The sequence below is a fragment of the Dermacentor andersoni genome, chromosome 7, assembly GCF_023375885.2.
Source record: "Dermacentor andersoni chromosome 7, qqDerAnde1_hic_scaffold, whole genome shotgun sequence".
Classification (NCBI taxonomy): Eukaryota; Metazoa; Arthropoda; class Arachnida; order Ixodida; family Ixodidae; genus Dermacentor; species Dermacentor andersoni.
In genome coordinates, this window is record NC_092820.1 from 99918805 (window position 1) to 99934631 (window position 15827).

Consider the following 15827-nt stretch of genomic DNA (forward strand, 5'->3'; position numbering starts at 1 on the left):
AGAACGAGGGCATGTTGGGCGCCCTTGGCTGTAGGCACTCACGCAGCACAGAAGGAAAGAACAGTTTACGAAAATCGCAAAACAAACGTGAGCGGCGGCGGCGGCGGCGGCGGCAGATCTCTCGTAGCGTCGTTCAGTAAAGCGCAGGACGGAAAGACGCATGCCAGCACATGTCAGCACGCCGGTCCGCAGCTCGGTTGGCTCGGTCTCCGCCCATGACGTCACTCTCGCCGGTTCTCTCCTCTGCCAACGTCCTCACCCGGCGCTCCGGGAAGCGATGGGGGCGTGTCCGCGCGGGTGATTTAGAAAGCGATTTCCGCCCGTTATATTAACAAAACGAAAAAAAAAATTTCAGAACCGTAAATTATTAGGTCTGTTCTTCCCAATCCCAGCAATTCATAGAAATTGAAAACCGTTTCAGCTTCCCTTTAAAAGGGAGACTATTGCAGGCTGCTATCGCAAGTAAATGTGTGTACGGCAGGGCGGCCGTGGTTAACTTGTGAGAGCACGTGCCGTCAGTATGGCAGTTTACTTATGCTGGACCTGGATGTTAGCCTGGACCTGGATGAACAATTATGGACTGTCCAGCAGGCTCGCGACGTGGATGTGAGGCTTGGCCTTCCGGTCCCGACGTGGGAGCGTCCCGCTTAGTGGTTAATTATCACTACTTGCAGGACCAAATAAAGTTTTCCATCCATCCATCCATTATGCTTCTGGTGCATCTGCCATGTTTGACTGCGTGCTATGTTCATGAGTTTCCTCCAAGTTCATTAAATGTTGTTTTGCTTCATACAATGCATTTTCCTGCTCATGACAGGCTCCTCAAGGATCCTTCAATGAAGGAGCCCACTTTAATCTTCATGCATACAGGCCCAATCTTCTAGCAAATGGGCTAGTGCTTTTGTTGCTCTAGGGTACCTTTGTTAGGCGCCAATCCCGAAGGATTACTATTAGGCGTGATCGAAGAGTAAAACTTTCTATTCGAACCGAATGTTTCACCACTTTAAACAAAGTAAAACAAAGTGTGGAGTCCTGTTGGTTTTTAAAATTATTAAGGTTATTTATGGTATTGGACACACAATGTAATGGTCTTTGCAACTGCATGTCCGGTCAATTGAGGAGCTTGTAAATATGAAACAACTACTTTCATTTATATGGTGCAACATGACAATGACACCTATGAAACAAACATTTGCGTTTGCACACAAATGTTTGCGAACATATGTTTGCTGTACAAGAGATGTGCGTTACAGTCGAATCTCGATGATATGATAACGGCTGACACGAATTTTTATGATGCTTCGGACAGACTACGTTATATGGAATACGCCATGATTCGAGATAACACTAACAGTTTCTCAAGCCTTCACGGATGCTACGAACGCGCCAATGACCGGCACACACGAGCGGAGTGATGCGGCTGGTCTCGGAGAGGGAGCGCAGCCACCGTGGCTAATGTGCAGCTGCTGTCCCTTTTCACACCCGCTTCCCTTCACCTACAGCGTCTGCTGGCCGAGCGGCAGTGGCCATCGGACCGCCTCTCCACACCCACCTCCCTTCACCTCCACATCTCTGCCGCCACTTGTGCAGCGCGGTGTAGCGTACATAGTGCGCTCGGCACGGAACCTGACAAGCCCAAGCCAGGGTGAGTCACCTGCCTGACAAGGCTACGTTACCCGTTTACTGGCAGCTCATTGGCGTACGCTAGCCTTTCTTTTTTACATTTTTTATTGCTACGCCACGCTTTCACGCAGGGCGAACCGATCTGAAAGGGAAAGCTGAACTGCCATCGCCATCACAGGCTGGGCCGCGTGCTACTGCATTTGTGTGTTTAGTGTTCGCTGCTGTTGCAGCATCGTGCATTTCGCATAGCTGCTAGAGCGCTGCAATGTGGACTACCCAAATGTGACGGATACAAGTTGAGTGTGCGCAGGAAGACTGAAGCGTTCGTTACTCGCGATGTCGTGGAAACAGAAGGCCCTTTCTTTCGAGGAGAAAATTGAAATCCTCAAGAAGGTCGATGAAAACCCCAAGAAGAAACATGCCGAGTTGGCACAGGAGTTGGGCATAGCACCGTCGATGCTCTGCACCATTGTTGGGCAGCGAGATGTTCCGAAGAATGCCCAGCACTTCGATGTGAACGTCAAACAGGCGAAGACAGCTAAACAAGTAAAGCTGGAAGAGGTCTTGCTGACATGGTTCCGTGAAGTTACTGCGGCCGGCGTCAACGTGGATGGCAAGGTGCTACGCGAGAAGGCAGACAACATTGCACTTATCCTTGGATTTGAAAATTTACAAACTTCCGGGGGATGGCTGCATCGTTTTAAAGAAAGGCATAGACTTGCCTACAGAGTTGTTTGTGGGGAAAGGAAGAAAGTGGATTAGTCAGCTGTCAGTGACTGGCTTAACATGCTGCCGGCGCTGATTTTGGACTACCCACCATGCGACGTATTTAACGCTGACACGGGCCTCTTTCTCAACTTGCAGCCGGAGAGGAGCTTGTGCATGAAGGGCCAGGCTTGCCAAGGCGGCCAAAGAAGCAAAGAAAGAGTGACCATGCTTTTTTACGTGAATGCCGACAGCTCAGAGAAAATACACCTTACCGTCATAGGCAAGTCTAAACAGCCGAGATGGTTCCGATTGGTAGGACGTTTACCTTGTTTGTACAAGGGGAAATAGAAAGCACGGATGACCGCAGATGTTTTCTGCGAGTTCCTCACGACCCTAGATCGGAAAATGGCAGCAAAGAACTGAAAGATTTCGCTTTTCGTAGACCAATGTTCGGCAAATCCAAAGGAGACGACTTTTAACAATGTTGCAGTAAGGTTCCTGCCTGCAAACACTACGAGACATCTGCAGCCGCTGGACACGAGAATAACATTTGAAGAAGAGGTGTCACAGGGCCCCCTTTAGGGCAAGGTATTCGAGAGACCATTCAGCTGGTGCTTACCTCTGTGAAAGGTGGTGTCCGCTTGTGGACCAGCAGCAGCTGCAAAATTATAAAATGGGATTATACAACTGGCCGGTCATGTGTAAGAGACTCTTAGAAATAGCAAGCAAAGCAGCTTTGAGTATCCAGAAGCTTGACCTCCTTTGAACACCTATTTTTTTTTTGCATTTTGTGCACTCGACAATAGCATCATGTAACATTTGGTCCGCTATTTCTGAAACTCTACACTGTCTCAAGATTTGCACTTTTATCAAACAGTGCAGGTGTGCAGACATCAGTAGAGGTGCACAGAGAGAGGACACGGACATTGTTTTCAGTGTGGACACCGTTGTGTCTTGTTTGAATTTGCACTTACAACATGTGTTGAGAATCTAACAACCAACTAGGCAAAAGCAGTGGTGTCAGTACACAGAAAGACACGAACAAAACAACCATCAGAATGGGCTGATGCCGACTGGAATGCACTAACTGGCATAGCATAGGGTTTGTAGAAAACCCTAGTAGCAAGCGTGGCTAACACCTTCACTTCACGCAATTGTAAGGTTATGAGGAAGATGTAGAAGTGGGAGACCTGAACTTGAGCAATGCAATCAGTCGGATGCACAAGTAAGTAAAAGCATGAAGAATGGAAAAGAACACAAGCATAGTCTGGGCTCTGTGTTTGCAAAGCCTGAATGAATGAATGAATGTGTGTTGGTTAGTGGCGCAAGGGCCAGGTATGGCCAAAGAGCGCCAAGTGTTTGCAAAGCCTCTGATGCCACTTTGGCAACACTGACCTATTCGGGTATGTTGTTTATAAGACTCCCTATTACAGTCGAACCCAGTTATAACGATACCACTTTTGACAATACTCGGATGTAACAATGAGCAGCCCTAGCACTGTGGACCAGTGTGTGTGTCCTCTGGCAAAATAAACCACTTACTACAATGCCCCCCCGCGGCATCATCGGTTGTAACAATTAGATCTGGCTCGTAGGCAAAATTCCCAACAAGAAAAAAAAAAAAAAGCCAGCTGCTGTGCCTGCCTACGTGCTACACACTTTCGCCACACCCAACATTGCGTCGTGCGCCCCACACCTTTGTAGCTCTGCCGTACAGATCGCTAGCCTCGCGTGTCCCTCTCCATCCCTCTTCCACCCCTCGGATATACGAGTCAACTACACCGACGACGGAGGGGTGAAAGGTGCATGGGAGAGAGGTAATGCTATAAAAGGGTTGGACGTATCTACTTCTTTCTGTCCAATTAAAAGTGTTTGGGTGTCTGTTCCCTCTGCTTTTTTTCATGCAACCCAGTTGAAGCAATTATCGGCTACAACAATGGGATTTTCTTGGCACATGAATACAGTTGAACCTCGTAATAACCAAATCGGCGGGGAATGTGAAAAAAAAAAGAGCTTTCGCAAAAATTTCATTGCTGCAAAATGAGACAGCACAGATTCGTCGCAAAACGAAACCTCATATAAAATTTCCATTAGCCTACTTTGGCAAGCTTTCCCCGAGGATATAGAACCGCACTGCTGACAGTAAAAAGTGTGCCGCATGCATTGATTAGCAATGGTAGCACTACCGTGGAGCAGTATTATTGGTCAATTGCTTTCGGAGATACAACTTTTGTGAGATTTTACGTAACTTGGCACCGGACGCACAGCTACAGGGCTGCACACACGCAGCAGCGTTTCTCCAGTGCCGTAGGCGACGACGCGTCTGGTGCTGAACGCGAAAGTGATTGTATCTCGTACAGTCTATGCTCGCGTACAACATACTTTCGAATATAACGAACCATATTTCAACCTTAGCTTGCTCTGCCTATTTTATTAATGAAAGAAAGTTTGTTTTTAATGGACTGCGCTACAACAGCGGACGAAATTAGTGGCAATCTTTGTCTAATCGGCCATATAAAATGAACTTTTGCCGTGTCGACTAGGGCTGGCAACTGACTTGAGAGGTTCAGCCGACGATCGCAGCTCAATATCATGCACGAAAAGGAGGGAAAGCGGGGCGGGAGCACACACGAGGCATGGGGGGGAAGGGGGGAGGAGGCAAGGGGGATTGGGCTTTTACTTCGGAGGCTGCTGTTAAAGGCGTGTCAGTGCAGATGCCGTATCTCGAAATCGATCTGTGATGTGGACAAAGTGCACCCAGTACCGGCAGCTTCGTGTGCACTGTGCTTTCGACGTTCGCTTTGAAGTGAAAGGCAGCACAAAAGTCAATTTGCTCGCTGTCGCTGCCGCGCTTCCTCATTACTATGTTATGACAGGGACTTTCCGCAGTCATCGAGCAAGATGTGTTTATGTTTACCTGTGTGCATACGACAAGGTGCTTGTTAATTTAGTTAGTAATCTAACATTTAAAACTATAACACTACTATCTTTACTTCGCATAGCGGTCTACTAATTTGCGATCGCAAACGATGGCTTTCGTGTGAAACCGCAACATCTTTTTTTTTTGTTACTTTGGTCGTTCGTCACACACTCTCTTTGCAATAACATTGTTGCACATCACGACCAAAGTTTTGGAAGTGAAGCGTTTCGGATATTACAGACTTTGGATAAAATGGTAATTTTTTGTTGGTTTATCAGGGTCCTTTGTAACGAAAGTCGACTGCATACCCGAAGGCAATCGATCGAGATTACAGCCCCTTCGTGCAAATCTACATTCTGTGCCAAATGTGCAAGCAATGCCTGCCGATGGCACCAAAACCAGCATTCTTGAAAGCAATGAAAGCGTATTTCCTGACGATCGCTTAATCACAGCCCGATGTGTGGCACTCCATCCTGTGACGGCCATCCCTAGCGCCATAAACAATTCCTCGTCATTGGGATACGGATTTCCTCACTTTTGCTGCATTTTTCTCGCCGAGGCGCACATTACTCACTGCACTAGATGTACAAAAACTGTCGTCACATGTCGGTAGCAACATGCTGCTGCTTCAAACGGGCGATTAACAAACAACATGGCAGCCAAGACATGTTTCTCGTCATTGGCTCGTCATTGGGATACGGGTTTCCTCACTTTTGCTGCATGTTCACTTCCGGCGCTTGGTTGTTTTTGTAAACAAAAATGACGGGACCCACACAAGTGTAATGTGCATTTAACACATTTTGGAGCCTACTACGCCTTCTGCGAGTAGGTAATGTGTGGGGTTACGTTCCTGCTAATTTCGTTAATGCGGCATTGTACAGTGCAGTCCACTTATAGCGATACCACATACAGTAAAACCTCATTAAACAGTACCTGCTTAAACAATAGTTTCGTTTTAAAAGTAGTAAAGTCAAATCCCCGACTCAGCGGCCATTGAACATAACGTGTTTTGTATGCGCATAAACCATACCAGCTTATTGCGTACGCATAGGTTAAAACGTAGCGTTTCCACTTTTCGTCGTGCAAACACGGCGGTGTGCCGTCTCCATCGGGCGGCCCGGCAGACCAACAAGCCTCAGAGATCGAAATAACGGCCTCCAAGCGCCCTGTGTGTTTGCGCGTGAAGTCACATCAACATAAATATCATTTCGACGCCGTGCCAGAGAGCATTGTGGCATCGTGCTAGCGAGGACTCACATCATGCCGAAGCTCGGATAAAAAAGACGCCAGGTGCTCAGCATAGAAGAAAAATTAAGACATCGTCCGTGCTATCGAACGTGACACGAAGAAGTCGGTGCTGGCACGCGACAGGGGTCTGCTGTTGACTACGGTGTGTGGCATTTGGAATGTGAAGATGTTGCTCGGCAGCGCTGCTGTGACCGAGAAGAGATGTCCGCTACGAGGTTTCGACTTTTCGCCATCGTTGCCTCTGTTGCTGCTGAAGTGTCAACTAGCGACAGTGATGAGGACGACACAGAAAGCGACAGCACGGGCAATTCAAGCCCAACAGTGGCAGAAGCTGCGCGTTACGTCAGCCTCATGAATGCAATCGTCGCGATGAAAACAGCGCCCCACGACTTCTGCAGCGCTACCGCTCGCATGCACGGAGAACATGCAACGCCAACAAGGAATCTGCCATGCGAGTGTTTGCCTAGAAAAGGGGGCTGGCTGAAAAGCTGGCTCACAGCTTCAGTAAGTTTGAGGCCGCTGTCGTCGCTGCTAGGCCGCCGCGTCATCAGACGAAAATAACACTTTTGTCGTGCGAAGTGAATAAATACTGCATGTTTTTTCCCCCTTTCATCGCACTCTCTCTTGAGTTCCGTTTTTGATAGGCAAGTGGGCAATGTCACACAATTTTGGTTAAGCAGTACTACCGTTTAGTACGCACTTTATCCAAGCTGTGGCCAACTACGGTTTAACGTGGTTTCACTGTACTGCACTTCCTCGCTCCAGCGTTTTGATAGAGAGTTCCCGCAGTCATAGAGTGCACGCATGACATCATGCTTGTTAGTTTAGTTAGTAAACGAATGTTCACAAGTTCATACGGCTGATAAAACTACCATCTTTACTTCGTATGGCTATCTACTAATTTACTCTTGCAATCGGTGCTTCGCCTTTCGGGTGAAACTGTGACTTTTCTTATTTATCGCAACTTCAGTGCATTGGGAGTAAATTTTTGTTTTTCCAAAGGAGAGAAAGTTGTATTTCTGCATGAAAGCATGACGTATGCGGTACTGTAAAGGACTTTGCTGTTTTCTTGGGTGACGGCAAACGGGTGCATGTCACATTCGAGGGTGCATTAGAATCGAGTAAGTATGATATGCTATCTGTAGCAGGCAATTACGGAAAATTCCGGAAGATTTTAAAATCACCACCTCACATGACGTTATCTTCTACATTTTGCCCCTTGAATATGAGTAAAACAGTTGCTAATTTTTGGCAATCAGTTCTAGTTAGTTTTATGCACTCTCCTGCCTGTTTCATCCTGAACATTCTGCCTCTTCAATTAGAATTAAAACAGTTTGCATATTGTCCTCTATACGTGGCAATCTCAGCTTTGTGCCTGGTTAAACTATGCGGTGCAGCTTCACTTTGGTAGTTACTACATTCAGTGTCAAACATGAGCACACTAAATGTGCAGGACTTGCAGCAAGTGCACAAACAGAAGGCAATCACTCACCAAGCAGCCGCTGGCAGGTGGGCATGTCGACATCACCTTCCCTACAAAAAAAGGAGACCAACATTTCGCTACATGGAATGCACTTATCACCTGCCATCGCTGAGAATAAGCGCTGCCCGTTATCCCAGCAACAGCTATGTTACAGCGAGATCCCTCATACGATCCAACTCTGTTAAGGTGGAAGAAGATTTTTTCAGAATTATATTTTATCTCCTCTGCAAAACAAATGCTGATTATTGGCAAACAGAAGCCAAGTCAAAATTCCCTTTCTAAAATTTTGTACCCAGACCAGCATGTCGATAGGGTCAATGTGAAGTCGCAGATTTCGATGCAATTTATTTCTCCATTTTTTCTGATACAGAGCAAGGGAAATGTCTGAAATGTTGCTGGGCTCAGTAGTAGTACTAGTAGCAGTAGTGCTAGTACACAACAGCAGTAGTAGTAATAGTATATTGCATTAACCTTATGTAAGCCCATACATGAAAGATTGGGAAAAAAATATGCTTCCCCCCCCCCCCCCCCCCCCCCAGAAATATAATGTAATGCCACATTAAATGGTTGGTACTTCCGTTCGTTTGTCTATACAACTGCAATTAATTACTCAATGACGCATCGAGGAGATAAGTGAACAAAGATGAGCGCCATTTTTCCCCTTCATGGCAGTTTTGTTCAGCATAATGATCTGTTTCCTGTACAAGCAGGCTAAAACTTCAACCATTTTTTTCAAGGGCCTCTGCCAGACTAAGAAAGCTTTCGTTTTACATGTTATTGGGCCATTCTGCTGGAGACAGATCTGTCTTGCGGCCACGGTTTATCAATGTACTTTTTCTTAGTTTTCTTTAATGGTTCAACGTCGTGTTGATTGCTGAACAAGTTATCAAAGTCAAGAACCTCTTTGTGAAAAACCATTTCAAAAAAAGTAAGCAATGTATATGTTGCTTTTATCTCTACCCCCTTGATTTGTTACCGCTGCTGCAAAATTTTCTGGCGGCAGTACAGCTACTGTTGACGGCACATCAGTGCCACTGTCAATGCTGTCCAAGACATCATTAAGCCTTCCCCGTGCTCTCGAATAAAAACACGCACATTACATTTTATTCCTTGAGCAGGAAAAATAAACACGTGAAGATAGTGTTCATTCAAGGAAACAGCTGTTATGGTCTTTATGTACCAAAAGTATAAACATAATTTTCTGGCTGCTCACGATGCATGACTGCACCTTATTTGCCCAGCGGTTTAATATAGGACAGCTGAATTTGAAGCCTAACTCGTGAAGTCTTTCAAATTTCGCGACAAAACTTACTGACACAAACTTCTGAACCAGCTGAAAAAGCATTCGAATATTCATGCCACCGTAGCAAAATTTTCTCTTACTTTTGCTCCACGGCATATTGCAGAAACAACGTGCACACAGTGAGGACAGGCCATCCGTATGTGGAAATGAGTGGAGCTACAAACATGCAGGCTTGCATGCAAAGAGGTAAAAATGTATTCGTTTTACTGAACGTGGTGCTCGTTTTCAGATACAATACAGTCAAACCCGGGTATAGCGAACTCGCAAAAAAAAAAAAAAAAAAAAAAAAACGCCTATCAATTCGGTATAGAGCATAATTTGATATAAGCCGGCTGAATAATTTAATGTCATAAAAGCACATACACCATTTATAAAATCACTTTATTGATGAAACTAGCTTAGTTTCGCACGAAATAGTCCTGCATTTCTTTCTGAATTTCACTGCCTGCGGCGCACGCACTTCTCCACATTGTCTAAGGAGTCGGGAGCAGCTGAGGCCGCAACCTTCCGCATTCGCGCAGAAGCACTGGACTAGTGCGAGCGCACCAATCACTTCGGAGGATGTGGGCAAAGGACCATCGTTGCTTTCCTCATTGTGCCCACTTTCACTTATGCTCGGTACGATGTCGGCAATGTAGTCCTTGTTTTTGGGCTCACCCGTGGTTGCGACACCATCATTTGCACTCACAAACTCGCCCACTGTTGATTCGTCAACAGCTTCCAGAAATTCTGACAACTCGCTCCAAGTTTCGGTAACACTGGCAACGGCTGCGTCGCATTCATCAGAATTTACAGTTATCACTGCACACGCGGAAGCCGGCACGGCTGAAACAATTTTGGATGAACCAATCGTACACGGCCGTGCGTACGCGTTGGGCACCACGGGCACCGGGGCGAGAGTTTGGCCGCTTTAGCCCTAATTTCCCCCTTATTCTTCAAGATCGTCCCGAGAGTGTTCCTTGGAATCATTCACACTGCGGGGACACATCCGACTTCTCACTGCATTCGACCCGATTTATGATTTCGAGCTTCATGACGAAAGGCATATTCTGCAGCTTCATCACGGCAACACTGCGGGAGAAGGCCCACAAGGCACACACACAATGGACCAGAAAAGCACCGAGACAACTCGCACTTTTGCCATTTCGCACAAGGGCACAAGAGCCTCTGATTGGCTGTCTGAGCAAGCGCTGCGGGCGGATCAGGATCATTTTTTGCACGGGGGTGTCGACGGCTCATCCGAAGCAGCGTGGTCACGGTAGGGAGAGCGGTTGGATTGAGCCGCACCGTCGGGTTTCTCCGCAACATTTCCGCCGCTCGATGTTCGATATATCAGAATTCGCTGCTATTTTTGTTCGATGTAAACACAATTTTTGCTATATACAGTCAACGACCGATTTTTCGGACCCTCTAGGGAACGTAAAAACGTTCAAAAATTCAGGCAGTCCGAAAAAATGAATGCATGCAAAAAAACGCACCCTTCTTATTTTTTTCTCAGATCTAGAGGTAAAGGGCGAAGTAACAGGCTTCCGAAACCCTGCCACAGCATCAGTGAAGTGGCTATAAAAAGAGGCGTTCAAAAACTGTATGCAGCCGACTGCCGATTTATTATGTACATGCGCATCGTCGGGCAGGCGGTGTTATTGCTGCAGTGGCTTGAAGAACTTGTTCATTTGTTGTTTTGACGGCATTCCGGTTGCATGCGATCATACTCGCCTCGATCTGAGCAAGGGTCATGTCAGCACTGTACACCGATGAAAGAGTCAACAGTGCTCGCGTCAACTCGGCGCCTGTAGGTGGCGCAGGCATTGGCTCCTCATTTTCAACATCGGAGTCTTCTGAATCCCCCACAACCCGACGGACTATTTCCTCGTCAGTCAGTTCTGCGCGGAAGTCGAGCTCGTTGTCAGCGTCAACAAACTGTTCAAAAGTTATTTCCGTGGGTATGGAAACCCCAGCAGAGCGGAGGTCGTTGATCACGTCGTCCGACGGTACTGCTTTCCGCGCTTCGATGCCATCGGCGAGGACGACGAAGACGGAGTGGGCGCCATCGAAGGCAAGCGAAATCCTCAAGTTGTGAACAGTGGAGTTCGCTCACGAGCGTCGAAGCACCTAGGCCTAGCGTCGCAGAGCACACTTGACACAACAGACAACCACACACCACGCTAGCCAAAACATGGCCTGCACAAACAAACAAACAAACAAAATGGCGCCGCTCCGCGAACTCCGCCGGAGGCGGAAGTGCGGCGATGAACATAGCCAGCGTGGCCAGACCAAATCGGTGTGTGACGACTAGATTCGGCTAGTTGTGCTTCAAAGCGGTGATATGCTTCGGCTGCAAGTGGATTTTCTTCTCAAGGGCGCTGCGCGAGGAGCCAAAAATTCCTTCCGTCCGTCCGTCAAAAAGTCCGGAAAATTGGACGGCGGGGGGTTCGAGCGTCCGAAACTTCAGATGTCCTTATACGTTGATTCTATGGGGCTCGTGGCGGTGCCACGAAGACGTCCGAAATATCAGGCATGTCCGAAAATTTGGGCGTCCGAAAATTCAGTCGTTGACTGTATACTCATTGTAACTATACTGTGCCCAGAAATTGTTCAATATATAGAATAATTCGATGTAAACGGGTTCGATATAGTCAGATTCGACTGTAATTAAGAGGTTATTGGCCATCAAAGAAGTGTGCTTTATATAGAACATATATGGGTGAAGACAATGGTGGAAGCAAATGAAGAGCCACGGGCATAGTAGCTGGCTTCACTTCCCAGTTGCCACCTCAACTCTCCCGCGTCCATAAGGAAGATACAGGCTAAGAGAAAAGGGAGGGGAGATGAAAGTTAAAATAAAATAGACGTAAAGGAGATAAGAGGACATAACAAAACATTCACAATTTATAAATCTAATTAAAGAAGTAATCAAGACTTTTGCATGCTTTCAGATGCATCCTCCTCCTTTGTTTGTCAACGACAATTTAGCTCCGAGCATTTGCGTAACTAGTCGCAATCGTCACCTGGTGAGTGCTCCTATGACAAAGCCGTGTGCGCCGTTTTGCCGAAACAGGGTGATGTCGGTCACCATGGCCTCGACCTCCTCGGCCGTGTAGCAGAAGTCGCCAGCCCTCGGCCGCACCAGCACCATGATCGGCAGGGGAACTCGCTGCCGGATTGCTTGGAACAAGCCTGCGCATTGTCGTTGGCAGGGGTTCAATGTGGAAAGGTTGCATGTCTATAGGAGCCAAGTGTTTTATACTACAAATTCGCAGTCTATGGGAACTACAGAGCAATCATCAACTCTACATATTCAAACACGACCATAACTAATTTGTGCGTAATTGTGTTGTGCAGTCGAACAACAATTCAGCAAACACAAAATACAATGCGGCACCCTAGAAATTTCATTGGCCAAACATTACCTGTATGGGCTAACCTATGGCCATGACGAAACTTAAAGCACGAAATTCAACACAATACTGGCTATGGTAAAGAGAATATTTGTTTACTTGCAGTACAAAATACATTTCTCAAGAGACAGGCATTCTGGAATGGTACTCCAAATGAGCTCCATTTGGGGATACAATGCTTTTGTGAGACTTGGCACCAAACACATCAGCATCTAAGAGCAACAGTGTTCTCAATACTGTGCACTATGCGAGGAATACTCCCACCTATAGATGCTGCGTGCTTATGATGCCGAGTCACAAAAGATCTTGCAAACATGGGGCCTTATAACGTAAAACTATTCCAATACGTTTCTATTCCAATCTCCTGACGTCAAATTTGCGTAACCACAGATGCAACCACAGAGCGTAGCGGTGGCGTAGAGGTAGAACACCCGCCTCGCGTGCAAGAGGTCCGTGGTTCGAATCCCGGTGCCGCGCAATTTTCCACCGGAATAAAAAAAAAAAAAAAAAAAATCCGCGTGTTGATAAAATTGCATAAACAGGCCTGGAGTGTGGCCTGATGCCGGTGACCAGAACCGGTAACACACTCCCTCACCAGAGCAGGATTGGCCACCCTGGTGCAGTACTTGGCCACAACCTCCTATATGAACACAACAATACATGACCGGGGTAGTTGGAGAAGTATGGGAGAGGCCTTTGCCCTGCAGTGGGCGTAATCAGGCTGATGATGATGATGATGAGATGCAAGCACCGGGCGGTCACCCGCAGGGTTGTCTGAACAGACCAATCAATTGCTCTCCTCATTCATAGGAGGTCACTTTTGTTTGCTTGAAAAACGAATAACATTGCCTACACTGAGCGGCTTGTCGTATATAATTGGCTGACAAGAGGCGAGGAGAACGCTCAAGTGTAGAGGGATTCACTGGGGCAGAGCCAGTGCACTGAAAATTGATAAATGGATGAAGAGGATGGTGCCGGCATCTGCGATTGGTCGGCTTTCCCTTACTTAGCTTGTGGTGGCTGGTCGAAAATCCGGCGGCATGCAACGGAAGCTTAAGAATGACGCTAAAACTGAGCCTCAGCAAAGAAGAGTTGGCAGAATGAGGTGGTAAACGTGCCGAAAGGGCTCGAAAACGTTACACGGCCACGCAAGAAGTTTTATTATACGCAAATACACCCATGCTCTCCGGCAGGTGCGAGTAGCCAGCGTCTCGGCGATCGATGGCAGCCATCTTTTATTCCTTTCGGAACGGGGCAGCCTGCAGCTATTCCGAAGAAAATTCAGTTTTGTTCAGCATACTCATGCATCTTTATCGCGTACACGTCACTTTGACACGGTGAGTTTGTGCAGTTTTGTGACGTCGCGTGACAGGCAGATGAAGTGGGTGCAGCCCGAAAGCTTTCTACCAATAGCCGAGGGCTAATGGCGAAAAGCGGTCGAATCAGAAATAACTGTTTTTCTTTTTTCTGTCAAATCATGCATAATCAGTGTGTACACACCATATCAGATGGGGAGGTATCGCGGTTTTCGTGACGTCGCGTGACAGACAGGTGAAGTGGGCATGGTCGAAAAAAGTTTTTGACCAATCGTGGAGGGCTGATAGCAGAATTGGAATAGAAAAGTTTGGAATAGTTTTGGCCAGTGGTTTGACAGCGCAACACTGGGCTCATTGGAAAGCTTCGTTTGTCACGTGATGCTAGCCCCTGGTACAACAATATGGCGGCAAAGGGTAAAGCACCATCCCTCGAAACAAAAAAAATTACCGACAATTACGATACTCCCCAATGCACAATTTGAGTGCAGCTCTATACATTTTCATACTGCGATAGGTGTATTAGCTGGCGCTGACAATCTGTCTCCTGCGGCTAATAAGCTGCGCCTTATTTTTTATTTTTCCTTGGCCCTCTTTCTCCAAAGATCGGATGGGAGGGTGGAATAGAGCTGTGCCGAGATACACAAAACGACATGCAGGATGTCCTAGCTATCATGTAACAACTTTTAAAGAAAAGAAAAGCCTTCTATGCAGATGAAGCCAATTGTATATTTTCAGCATCCTCCTAAAGAAGGCTCAAGTATCTTTTTTGTTTCTCCCAAATAGTTTTCAATGAGCTATTAGCAAAATATTTAGTTGCTACATTTATGGCAGATTTTTTAGCACTACGTGTTAGAACACACTCGAAAACAACAAGTTTAACTTTTGCGGTGCACTACCTCTTGTGCGACCTTTTTCAATGTTTAGAAGAAAGCCTGTAAAATATTTTAAAGAAACTAACCCATTTTCCCGCTTGCAGGTCACAGCAGTGGCACTCTCAAAAATTCCACAAAGGAACTAGATGCAATAACATGGCAGCTGAAATTTTTTTTTTTGAACAGAAAGTTTATCTTGGTATGGCCACGAAATTGCTGGTATCGCAGGGTCGAGTGCCCAACCACTTCTGCAAGAAGTGAGGAGACTGCCAAAGCCATGTTACCAAATATTGCAGCAAGTGCCATCAGTTTGACCCGTGAGGTCAATCAGGGTTTCTACCAAGTTGACATTTCTGAATTCCCCGAGTTTTCCAGGTATCCCTGAGTGCCTTTGCAATATTCCCTGAGTGATGTAGAACTATGTTTTATGTCAAGACAAGCTGAAACCATATCGCCCGATGCTGTCACTCTCTAGTAAGCATATGAAAAAAAAAAAGGGACTTAATCCAATTTGAATACTAAGGAGTAGTGTCTATGTTATTCAAAAAGAGAAGAGAAGGGAGGGTTTAGTAAAATGCGCAGCAAATAAAATGCCTTCGAAAAGAATTGCAAATCGAGTCGGACATTCTCAAATCCGAATAAAAAAGGAGATGCATACAAAAGCAAATATTTTTGAATATGAGCTATTTCTATCAATTGACAGCAAGCTCAGTGGTATGAGGCCCGAACTTTGTCACAATTGAGATTCTCTCTCAACAGCTCGTAAGTCAACCTCAACTGTCCTGACATACTCTCTGCCCGCGCACGATGCCTCAGTGTTGTGTTTCACTGCTTTAAATAGTTTATTTTGGTTTGGATGAGGGACACTCGCATCTCTGCATCAGCCAACACTTTGTTTTTTGAGCTCAAGCTCCTTCAAAACGGCGGCAGCACGCTTCCTTTCCCGTTCATTCCTC

General features: G+C 46.5%; 1 protein-coding gene across 2 annotated transcripts in view; it reads right to left on the reverse strand.

Moving 5' to 3' along the window:
* Positions 1–15827, reverse strand: part of LOC126534036 (copper homeostasis protein cutC homolog) — a 38305-nt gene that overhangs the window by 16829 nt on the left and 5649 nt on the right. For both annotated transcript variants that reach the window (XM_050181247.2, XM_050181248.3), the window contains exons 4-6: positions 12294–12462; positions 7992–8032; positions 2951–2989 (exon numbers count right to left, since the gene is read on the reverse strand). In XM_050181247.2, coding sequence (XP_050037204.1) covers positions 2951–2989; positions 7992–8032; positions 12294–12462 — 249 coding nt within the window. The remainder of the gene's footprint in view (positions 1–2950; positions 2990–7991; positions 8033–12293; positions 12463–15827) is intronic.